Source organism: Elgaria multicarinata, chromosome 19 (assembly GCF_023053635.1).
Source record: "Elgaria multicarinata webbii isolate HBS135686 ecotype San Diego chromosome 19, rElgMul1.1.pri, whole genome shotgun sequence".
Classification (NCBI taxonomy): domain Eukaryota; kingdom Metazoa; phylum Chordata; class Lepidosauria; order Squamata; family Anguidae; genus Elgaria; species Elgaria multicarinata.
Window position 1 is genome coordinate 16,728,905 of NC_086189.1, and position 12,481 is coordinate 16,741,385.

Here is a 12,481-nt window from a genome sequence, read left to right on the forward strand (position 1 = left end):
CTAAGACACACCCGCAATTCTAAGACGCACCCCATTTTTAGAGATGTTTATATGGGGAAAAAAGTGCAACTTAGAAACGAAGAAATAGGGTAACTTAAGATGTGCAATTCTAGATTAAAGTAGTGTGGAAATGCCAACCTGACTGTATTTCTATCCTTTCCATAGAAGGAGGAATTAAATATCTCATTTCATATATGCGTTATATTATTATATATAACATGCACACTGTATATCATGTCACGCACACTAGAACCAAAGCAAAGTAAGTTTGCTATTGGAAAATAAAAGGAGACATATTCAAGGTAATATTCCAGTCTACCTCCTCAGGATTCTACTTCCTCATTCTGCTGCATGGGTAAACCAAACCACTGAAGGTGGTTCACAATGAGGTGCCAAAACCTCTAACCTATCTGTGGTGGCAGGTGGCCATGATTGGTTACAAGTAGTTGGGAGTCAACACAGTAGGTATTCCTGCAGTCACCAAGGACTGAAGTGGTTGTGAGAATAGCGTCTGGTGGAATGACAGGAAAGTGACATTGACTGAGAGCTAGTGTAATACAGTGACTGAGAGAAACGAAATCCCTGTTCAAGCTGTGCTTCTACCAGAAACGTTTTAGGCAGCCTTTAGAGATCTTGGAGTCCCACCTGCAATCGCATGCAGAAAATTCTGATCTACTGAAGGATTACATATGTGAAGTGCTTTGAGTGCTGTTATGTACTGTACGTAAAAACAAAACATGGTGAAAAAACCCCACAGGTGAGCCGTACTTTCACACTACAGATCAAGTGATTGGCACAGCACACCTCTCTCTTTAGTTTTGATATACTTAAAGCACGGGGCACATCACATCTACACAGCAACTCTGAATTGCTGCTGCCCCGGCAATTCTCCCTCACACACTGCAAAGCACCTTCCAAGAGCAGCAAAGGTCTTCATCATGAGGAATCGCAGCAAGTTGTGCGTTTCCAAAGTAATTTTGTGTTTAATTATCCTCAGGCTGAAATCCTCAGAGCACTCGGTTTAGAGAAGTTTGTATTTAATCAAAGAACAAGTTGTACTGCCAAGTCACCGCCAAAACACTGCCACGGAGGCCACCCTGTCATTACTTTGGAGGCAGAACTTTACAAGCCAGAAGAGACAAAGCAGTAGGCTCCTGCATACCAAGGAAAAACACCAGGATACTTTTTTTCACAAATCCATCCCATCCACAGGTCACAAAAATGTCTGCTGTGCTGTAACAATGGCCCCTATCACCCAGAATATATTCAAACACACACACAAAGATGGAAGGGAACAATTAATGTCAAAAGTGGCCCCAGGGAAGGCAAGGTATTTGTATGTGTATGAGATTCCATTAAATTAAGTCCTTTGTGCCTAAACTGTACAACACAGGTGGTTGCTCTGTCAGATCTCAGAATACATGTTTAACAATAGCCAAGCCCCTTTTTTCTCTTGGTATAAGCACAGACCCAGATGTTTATACAGCCCTCTACAGGTTCCCAATTAAAGGGAGGTTTTTTGGCAATTATCAACCAATGCCACAGCTCTCTTTGTTCTGCAATGCCCAGAGCCAAGAGCCTGAGTTAAGAAGTTCTGTCATTGTTGTAGGTAATCTCCTGCTGGAAATCTCCATTATAAAATGTGCCACCCTGCTGAGCAGAACCCTGCAGGAATTAGCTTCCTACAATACTTACCATGCATCTCCACCCCTTCATGTTCAGAGACTTCTCCCCCATTTCTATAATCTCATTCTTTTGTTTTTCATTGTTCAGGCACAGAATATTTTATTGAACATATTGACTGGCATCTCTATAAAGCCATGAGATTGTAACCTATAGTTTAAATGAAGCAGGTGTGAAAGGGATATGAATGGCAGCATTGAGCAACTTTCGCAAGGACATGTGCAAATAAGTGAAGGCCCGTTCTAAAACAGACTCACCTGAAGAAGCTGCTTCATCTCTCTTGAAGATATACAACTTTAATTAGATGGCTTCTTTTCAGTGCTATAAATGAGGTGGTTTCTACTCAGGGCTGTAAATGCTGCTTAGGAGTGTATCTCTAAAAAACATCCCAAATATTCACCCCATTAACTTGAATGTTCTGCCTACATTTAAAGAATAACATCAGCCAAAGAGGTTTTCCTCATCCACCATCATGTTGACCTACTGTAAAAACGGTCATAGGATCTATCAGGAAAAATTCAAAATAGTGGATAAGAATTAATGTTGTCTAATCGAAATTGTCAAATAGGGGCAATTACTTTGCATAACATGTAAATATTTACATATAAATGTGCAATTGTTACAATTGCTCTCCATCTCTGTGTTTATGTTTCTTTGAATGACCATATGCCAATGTATATAAATAAATCTACAGGGAAAACATACCTTCCTTATATATAGATTCTAGACACACCATACAAACCTGTGCTTTTCAAAACAAAGAGAAAAGGAAAAGTTCAACGTCGAAGAACCAAATTTAATCTCATTAATATTATTTGAACTAATAGCACATCAACTACTGAACTGACCTTGAGTTAAAAAATTGAATAGGAAAAAGCTCTTTACTTGGAGCCCATTAGAGTACCCAGCAGAAAAAGTAAAAATAAAAAATAGAATGAGAGGGTAGGTAAAAAAGGTCTCAAATGAAGACACAGTTCTTATGGCAGGGACCCTTAAGTTATCTGGTCACTACTCTTCCATGTGTCTTCAAGCTTCTACCAAGAAAGTGTGAAGAGCCCTAAATTTGCTCTTTTGATGCAATATTCTAGAAAGCAAAGGGAAGAACAGGCTTTTCATGCAAAGCAGTAACTGAATATTATGTTTTGCTTACTTATTAAAGACAACTCAAGTATACAGAGATCCTGGGGTTATAAACCTTACCAATTTCCAATTCTGAAGCTAGCAGCAACATCTCTTTCAAAAGCAATGACATCTCATTCCCAAGACAGCTCATAATGATCACATCTTTTTTCAAATCTTCACTATGTATGTGGCTCTACTGCTGTAAATGAAAAACGTTTCCCTTAATTGTATGAATGAAACCTCTCTAGAGAAAACTGGATAACTAAAGTAACAAGATCAGAAGTGTTATACCGAAATTTTGTAGGATAAACGCCAGAATGATTAGGGATCATTAATATTTTTCAGTTCCATTGGCCAAGACAAAGCAACATTTCAAATGTTTGAGCACGCCTAGAAATTAGCATTTATGTTTACTTGGCATTATGGCTTATTACAAGACAGCAATGTTTGTGATGATTAAGGTTAACAATTAATGACATTTCATTGGTGTTTAACTCAATATCTGTGTTTGATCAAACATAGCAGCTGAACAAGACTGAAACTCCCATTTAAGCACCTATTGATTTTTATATTTTAGCCCTGCAACAAAATTATCTAAACAAATGAAACAGATTATTTAGTAAACCAGGGGAAAGTATTGTGCTGTTTCCCTTGGCTTCAATGACAGAAAATCATTATAACTCATTCTTGGTGATTAACTCAATTTTTAGAAGAAGAAGAAGAAGAAGAAGAAGAAGAAGAAGAAGAAGAAGAAGAAGAAGAAGAAGAAGATTCTATCTACAAAGATACTTAGGGAGCAATCCTATGTCCCCTAGACAGCATCTGGAGGGACAAAGGATTTTTTGGTTTTCTGGCTCTGAGCTCAGCGCCAGGAAACTCCCCCACTGTCACCTCACAGCCAGTGCAAAGTGAACCGCGGCAGCCTGCCTCAGTACTCATAAAACCAAGCGGACAGAGGGCAAAAAGGGAGCATCCCAGAGGGGAAGACCCTGAGAAAGCTGTTTTAGACAGCTTCTATGCAACGCGCGGCCTCCCCCTTCCCACTTTGAAGGTCGCCAGGTAGATGCTCAAAGTCGAGCATCTAGCAAGAACTTCAGGGTGGACACAGCATAGATGAGAGGATCCCCTTCAGCCTCTGTCTGCCCTGTACTGGATACTCATAAGTCCCCAAGTTCGGGGGCTTGTGAGTACCCAGGTTGCAACCCATATACTGTTAATGGTATAAATAAAAACATCCAAATCTGTAGGTTCTCAAGTCTGCAACAAGGTGCTGAACCTAGGTTGAGATAGGGTTTGGTATGCTGGATAGCTCTTGACTGAAATTGGAGCCACCAGCCTCCACTTTCTAAAGGTCTGACTTGGTATAAGGCACCTTCCTACACTCCTCATTTTTTCAGCTCCCATCTCCAGTTCACCAAAGGTAAAGCACTTTTCAGCTTGCAAACAGAGCAACAAAAAAGGAAATCATTTTGGCTCAGCCCTAGCTTTAATCACAGTTTGGGAGGTAGGGATTCATTTATTGTAACACAGCAGCCATTCTAACACCAAAGGGAGGATTAATCTGTCTTAGAAGATGGCAGGCACAAAGGTCCTGGAAAAAAATCACAGGAAGAGTGCCAAAATATTTTTGTTTTCCTGTAAAGAATATCAAAACACCTTTTTTAAAATAGGTGTCCTATGAAACTGTTCTTACATAGATTTGCCAACAAACTACATTTTTAAACCTTCTGCAGCATCTATGGGAACGTCTTAACAGGCACAGCCTCAGGCATGCATTGGGGCTAGGACATACAAGGGACACGCCAAGGGCAAAGAGTGGATGAATATACAAGTAACAATCAAGACAAGCAGGCAGTAAGAACAGCATTTAATTCAACCCCAAGGAAGATGGAGCAGATGTGACTGTAAGATGGCATTCACTAACCCTTCTGGACTTTGCTGATTAACTGTATTGCTAGTAGGAAACACACATAAGGTCATAAGAACAGCCATGCTGGATCAGACCGTGGGTCCATCTAGTCCAGCACTCTGTTCACACAGTGACTAACCAGCTGTCGGCCAGAGACCAACAAAGCAGGACACGGTGCAACAGCACATACATTGCTCAAGTATACTGATCGGATCTGTCACCAAACTTTCAGAAGCCACCATCACGACCACATTTGCCCTGCTTCAGACCACTACGAGGCCACTGTGGTGCCCTGCTGTATTCTGACATGCTTAATGAATAGACATCTGGGGTGCTGAGAAGTTCACCATGCAGGATACAAGTCTCGTCTCAAATTCACCTGCTTACCTGCCAAAGACTCGCCAATGTGTCACCTACTTTAGTGAACTGTACTAGGATAAACACAGCTCATCTATCTACACCTTCAAGCAACCGACCTTACTATTTCACACTCTAAATTAATAAAATGATGTGACCATTACTCAAGGATTCAGCTGCATAAGTGTTAGCTCAGACAGATTTTTCCACCCATTCCAACACCACAGGAAATGAGCTCTAGTCACCAAAGTGTTTTCCTGCAGAGAAGCCTCATGTGGATTTAATTAATATTAAGTCCTATGTATATATAACACAAGTGCATTCTTTGATGCAACATAGGATTTTCTAATGTTTTATAAAGCAAACTAAAAACAGTCGTTTAATGACTGTTACCAATCTTTTTCTTTTTTTAACACAAGCAAAATTAGCAATAAAAAGGTATCTGCTCGCTCCAGCTAAGTCTAAATCTTTGCAATACTGGCCTGTTCGAAATCAACATTTTGGCCTGGTTCACATGTAACAACAACCCAGCCCCAGCACCCATGGGTTGTTGGGACTGAGCATGAGCAAGCATGCTGCCCCTAGCCGCCCACTTCCACTATGTATTAGTAGTAGTAGTAGTAGTAGTAATGCTGGGCCTCAAGGCGGCCTTACAAAGTTTAAAACATACATTTTGAGGGGGGGAACAAAACCATAAACGTTTAAAATACACAACATAATTATAAGACATTAACGTAGATGGAGGGCCAGATTATTCTCCAAAGGCCTGCTGGAACAAACAAGTTTTAGCCTGCTTCCGAAAGCCCATCAAGAAGTGAGCCAGCCTAGCTTCCCTGGGAAGAGAGTTCCAGAGCACCGGAGCAGCCACCGAGAAGGCCCTCTCCCATGTTCCCACCAAGCGTGCCTGTGAAGATGGCGGGACTGAAAGAAGGGCTTCTCCAGAAGATTCCAAAGCATGAGCAGGCTCATAAGGGAGAATACGTTCTTTCAAATAACCTGGACCCGAGCCATATATCAGTTTTCCTAAACAATCCAGACCTACGTACCTGGAACTTTTGGTTGTTGAGGGGCAAACAACGTACAGTTTTATCCCATGGTTTGTTGCTGTGTGATGCAAAGTAGAAGTGAGGAGTGCCAGGGAGGCAGCAACCTTGCTTGCTCTGGCATGGCTCAGCCAATTCATGGGTTAAACTAAGTCAATATGAACAAGAATTCGCTACATTGCACCTTTTTGGATGTGGTGCTAAATTATGGTTTAGCATTACATGCCCAAGCTGGCATGACCCTCAGGTTCACACACATTGATCTAACACCCCTCTCCGGTGTGTCCATAGGGATGAAATCAGTAGCATCTGCTTTGGCTTTTAAACTAACCAGAGTTCCATGTTACACCCAAACTTGGGGAAACTCTAGTTAATTTAAACTATGTTTACTTCAAACAAGGCAGGACGAAACCGTGGCTTGTAATCCTGGAACTAACATAGTTTAAACTAACCAGAGTACTCAAATTTTAACAAGGAACTCTGGTTAGTATACAAGAAGAAGCAGATGCTTCCAATCCCCTTGCAACTGCTCTTGGAAGGAGGGCAAATTCACACTAAACTGTAGTTTAGAATGATGTCCGAACCAATCCACAGTCTCTATATCAGTTATCTTCACCATAAGTTTAAATTAGAGCAACAGAAGAAGGAGGGAACACTCCGTCTGCTGAAATTAACTTTAGCTTCTTTTTTAAAAAACAACAACTCAAAATTAGGCTTAAAAATATAATTCCTGCTCCCATATGCTCTCTGACAAGCAATTAGCCCGTTTTACTTATATGATACAAAACTACTTAGTGTTTAAACACAAAGCAAACACCGTATGGTTACACCCTTTCCCCCATCACTTTTAATTTAAAACATTTGCTCTTACATACACACAACACGAACCTTCCATTTTTGTTGTTCATATGTTTAAAACACACCAGTTTTAAAATCTCTTCACTGGCTTCCAATTAGTTTCCAAGCAACATATAAAGTTTTGGTTATTACCTTTAAAGCCCTACATGGTTTGGGTCCAGGCTACCTGCGGGATCGCCTTCTCCCGTACAATCCACCCCGCACACTCAGGTCCTCTGGGAAGAATTTACTCCAGCCAACAAAAACAAGGCTGACAACTGTTACCCAGAGGACCTTCTCTTCTGCTGCTCCCAGACTGTAGAACGGCCTGCCGGAGGAGACTCGTCAACTTAACAGTCAACTAGCATTCAAGAAAGCTATAAAGACTGATCTCTTCTGGCAGGCCTATCCAGTGGACTTTTAAGATGTTTTTAGGATGTTTTTAACACTTTGGGGGAGCTGGGGGTGGCTGACCAGCTGGCGTGGGCTGGTCCATGAAGTCACGAAAAGTCGGAAGCGACTGAACGAATAAATAACAAAAATTATGTTTTAGTTCAGTTTTATGTATTTTATTGTTTATTGTTGCTCCCCGCCTCGATCAGAACGGAGAGGCGGGTAAGAAATAAATTTATTATTATTAAGTGGCATAAACCTTGCAGAATGGCATTTGAATAGCAAAGTGGCAGGCCTGAACATATGAAGCAGCCTTATTATACGCCAACAGTTCCATCCAATCAGACAGACACTGCTCCAACCACACAAGGACTGCCTTCTCGAGCAGTCTTCCACTCTCCAAATCTGAGACACACCTTTAAGCCCAACCTGCATTACACTGTTCTGTTTTCATCATATACAACGGTGGCCAAAATTGTGGACACTTTTTGAAATTTTCATGGTTTGCAACTTTGCATGCTTATGGAAAATGTCCCGTTTCACGAAATTCAAATGTTTATATATCAATTGAGAGACCTGATTCACGTAATACAACAATCCTGCTTCTTTTCCTGAGTGTCCAATCAACTCTTTTCTTTGGTGCACTTGCGTACACTTTTAATTCGAGAAATACTTCAAATATTGCACTTTAGTTACATTACAAACAGCAAAACTGACTTTCCCCAACTTGAAACATGATGTATCACAGCTACTGCCATAAGATTGGTCCCCAGAACAAGGACTGTGATTGGCCAGTAGGGTTTGCAATTCCAATCCGTTTCTTCACTCAATCACACCTGTGTTTGTTTTTAAGACTAAAGTAAGCATAACTTTTTTTGTACTGCAGATATTTGCATTCTGTTTTTTATATTGAATTCAGCATTAAATTCTCTTTCAATTGATATATAAACATTTGAATTTCGTGAAACAGAACATTTTCTATAAGCATGCAAAGTTGCAAAACATGAAAAATGCAAAAAGTGTCCACACTTTTGGCCACCCTGTATGGCCCATGTCCCGCTTCTCTGTATCTCTTATTTCTTTCTCCTACATTTCTGCTTTATCCTCCCCCAGCCTCCCACCCCACTTTCTTGAAAAAGGGTATTTTCACAGTGAGAGAATAGTGGTTTGACCCCACCAAAGCCCAATTTTTGGCCCCAACCCACCAACTGAAGACCAGTAATCTACTCCAACTTGCAGCAGCTCTTTCAGACAGAGACAATAACATTCTTTTAACTGCAGTTCCTGGGGACAGGACATTGGAGTTCCTGTATGCAAAGAATGTGCTCTGTGGCTGAGCACATCACCACAATCTACAAAGAGTTTCAGTAGTCTCCTTTGGCCTCAAGACTTTATTGGTACCCAACAAACACAATAGAACCAAACATTAGTTCAACATTTGTTCTCGATCTTTTCTTTAAAAATCGCTGGCCTAGCGAGCAACTAAACATTTCAAAATTGTATTCAAAATCAAGAACCATTTCATGCACACACATACAAAAAATGATAGGCACCATTTGCGAGGAACATTTCCCTGTGATTCATCATATAAGTACAGAACAAGGGCCAACTTGGAATAGCTACAGAGCCAAGTAGTACAAGAAAGAACTGTAGTGCAAAGCCATATGAAAACCATCACCTATATTATTTTCTACTACAAGTTGTCTCAAGATTTAACACAGAGAGCTATTTTAATACACATACAAAATAGGGATTCTTGAGGGATTTAATCTTTGTGACTTCCAATTTGAACTGACCTTCACCTCATGGACTAATGTGAAGACTGGAACTTAGTTATTTAACAGCTTTTGCATTTCCCAGATGTTCCAACACAGTTTCTCAACTCAAGAGAAGTTATCAAAATACTTTTTTAAAAAAACATTTTGAGAGAAAATACATTTTAAATGTGATTTGGTGAGGGGGTGTAATCTGTTTGGTTTTTTTTAATTACAGATGAAAGCTGAAATGGGATAGAACAAACTTATGGGTGAACACCTGGGAAAGTGAGATGGACTGGAAATAGACTCATTCGCCCATCTCTTCTACACAATAGATGTCTGTTATACTACTTAGATCTGATCCTTTTGCAGAGTGACTCACCCTCTTCTTTTTTTGGCTTACAGATGCATTTAATGCAGAGTGCAAGACTCATCAATGGTGCATTGAGATCATATCCACATTGCCTTGGAACTTAATCCCACTGAGTTGAATGGGTTTTTCTCCCATGTAAGTGAACATAGGACTGCAGCCTCAGGCAAAATAAACACACAAAAACACACATAATTAAACTATGGAATGCACTACCACTTTGGATGGCTTTAAAAGGGGGTTGGATACATTCCTGGAGAAGGCTACCAACAGCTACTAGTTCTGATGGTTATGTGCTACTCCAGTATCCGAGGCAGTAAGCCTATATAAACCAGTTGCTGCAGAACATGGGAGGGAGGGTGCTGTTGCACCCATGTCCTGCTTGTGGGTTCCTATTCGACAGCTGGTTGGCCGATGTGTGAACAAGGTAGACCCTGTCCTTGCTCTAGAAGAATTCTTAGACATTCTGCCTTGGACCAGGGAGTACAAGCCTGGCAAGCAAAGCACTTCTAATAATTTGATATAACATGCAATCCTAAGACCCACTGAACTTAATGGGACTTACTTTGAAGTAGATGCGTATACAACCAAAATAGTGGGTGCAAAAACCATGCATGGGGAAATTTCCACATCCTCATAGGACACTTTTTTTTGAATGCTGTCCCTAGACCCAAGTTTTATCCTGTCAGCAATGTGTTTACGTGTACAGTTGTTAACGCATGAGTGATCTAGGCAGAGAAGGGAAGGGAGATGTCCTACCTCAGCTCATCAAAAATACAACATGCCATCCACAAAGGGGTCAAAAATTAAAAATTAAATGCAGAGAGGCAGAAAGTACTTCCGCACATCACAGCAACCAAATGCTCTCCTTCCGAACAGCAAAGAGAGTCATAGCAAAAAAAAACCCCACTCCAATTATTCTATATAATCTTATTTAAAACAGCTATTGAGAATAGGCAAAACCAATCCGACAAAATCAGTTTCCATGCATGCAGAGCGAGTGGAAAATGCTGCATCATGTTATTGCATCATAAAAGATGCAGGCAGCAAGAACTGCTGGTGGAATTCTTCTGATGGAGACCATTACAGGCTTCTATGTTAGCACAGAGGTAATGTGGTGTAGTGCCAATGTCGGATAGTGGTTAGAGTGCAGGACTAAGGCTAGGGAGATCTGGGTTCTAGTCTCATCTCAGGAATGAAACTCACTGGGTGACTTTGGGCCGGTCACCAACTCTCAGTTTAACCTACCTCACAAGGTTGTTGTGAGGATAAAATGGATTGCCACCTTTGGTCCCTTGCAAGAGGGAATAAGGTGGAACATAAATGCAGTAATCAATAAAATAAATTCATGTATCAGTACCAACTGCTGTAAATGAAATAGTCAGAGCAGATCACAAAATCCAAGACATAGTGCTTGTTGAAGGGTGACTTATGAGTAAATGCTTATCACAAAAGTAAGAGGTGCAGACAAATGCTTTAACCACATTCTAAAGTACGCATAGATATTACTGTATTAAAATAAAACTACAGTTTCAGATGCCTTGACCCACTTTCTAAGGACTAAACCCACTGAATACAATTGCAAATAATTTGGGCCACATTTCAAGTGAGACATGAGGCAAAATCTTCAATCCCTCCAGTTATTTTAACTTTGGGGTGTGTGGGTTTTTTTACCTTATTTGACCATTTGTAGGCCTGAAGCAGTTGACTGTAGAGTGGTGTTTTGTCCTGCACAGGATCTAAACTCAACAGTCCACTATTGTGGAGAGGATGGTTCTCAGACGGCTTGCCTACAAGGTTACTTAGACGTTCCAGTTCACTAAAGAAATGAAAAGAAATAATGCAATTAGAGCACGTTATTTACGGCAGTGCCGTTGGTTAACACTTTAACAGCATAAGCTGACAAAAGATAAATGGTTATTCTATATTCTAGCACTTAAATACTTACAAAAATTATATCCCACCCTTCAGCACAAAACAATCCTAAGGCAGGTCACAATACATTATATGTTGTTCTAAAATCAATGGAAATATAAAGCAACTGGTCAATATCAAAGAAGTTCCACATATACCAACCTTCAGTTATCTTACTTGAATACACAGACCAATCCAATCAAAACACCTGTCAAAGGCCTTTTTTCTATTGGCATCTAGAAAAGATCAGCTCCCTTTTAAAAACGATTCTCAGTCCCCACATTTAAAGAAAAAGTTAAATTAATTGGAAAACGTGTTCAAGATCTGGAAACAATAGAAGCAGGAAAAAGCCTGAACTCTAAATATCAAACTCATGTTTACATGGTTCTACAGGAGTATTATACAGATACATTTGTATCTCATGCTTCTCAACGACACATAGGCGGTTCACATGGGGTAATACCATTTTTCCCTTCACAACAATTCTGTGAGCTAGATTTCACTAACAGAGAATAACTTGTCCAAGCCAACACAATGTATTTCATGACTGAGCAGCAATTGCAATCCATTCTCTCACGTCCAAGTCCAAAATTCTAACTACTCAGTACATCACACTGACCGGGGTTGCACAACACGATTACCCACATTCAGTGGTTGAGTGTGGGTTGTTGTTGAACCATGGGTTAGCGTGTTGTCAGAACCAAAGACATTTTCCTCAAGGTGTTTTTTCAAATAAAGCCACGCTGAGAACCCATGGTTTGTTGTTGAGTTGGTTCAGGGTGGTTAACAAGGCACAATACCTGGTTAAGAAACCACCTGGCAGAAAATGTCCTGGGTTCAGACAATATGCTAATCCTCTGTTCAACAAACAACCCACGGTTCAACAACACCCCACATTGAGTGTGAACAACTGCATTCACTCTTATACTCGTATTCCTGTACAGCTGGTTGATCATCTTTGAGTAAAAGTTACGTTCTCTTGTTACTGGGGGGGGGGGGGGGAGGGGGGAGAGAGAAAATGGTACAGAAGTTAAGAAGGGAGAAGAGGCGGGTATGTTCTGAGGCTAGATATAGAAGCTCTTCAACGTAACAGGAA

The 12,481-nt window shown here is 40.5% G+C and overlaps 1 protein-coding gene across 2 annotated transcripts in view; it reads right to left on the reverse strand.

Moving 5' to 3' along the window:
• Nucleotides 1–12,481, reverse strand: part of MED27 (mediator complex subunit 27) — a 122,480-nt gene that overhangs the window by 106,898 nt on the left and 3,101 nt on the right. For both annotated transcript variants that reach the window (XM_063144814.1, XM_063144816.1), the window contains exon 2: nt 11,146–11,290. In XM_063144814.1, the coding sequence (XP_063000884.1) occupies nt 11,146–11,290 (145 nt within the window). The remainder of the gene's footprint in view (nt 1–11,145; nt 11,291–12,481) is intronic.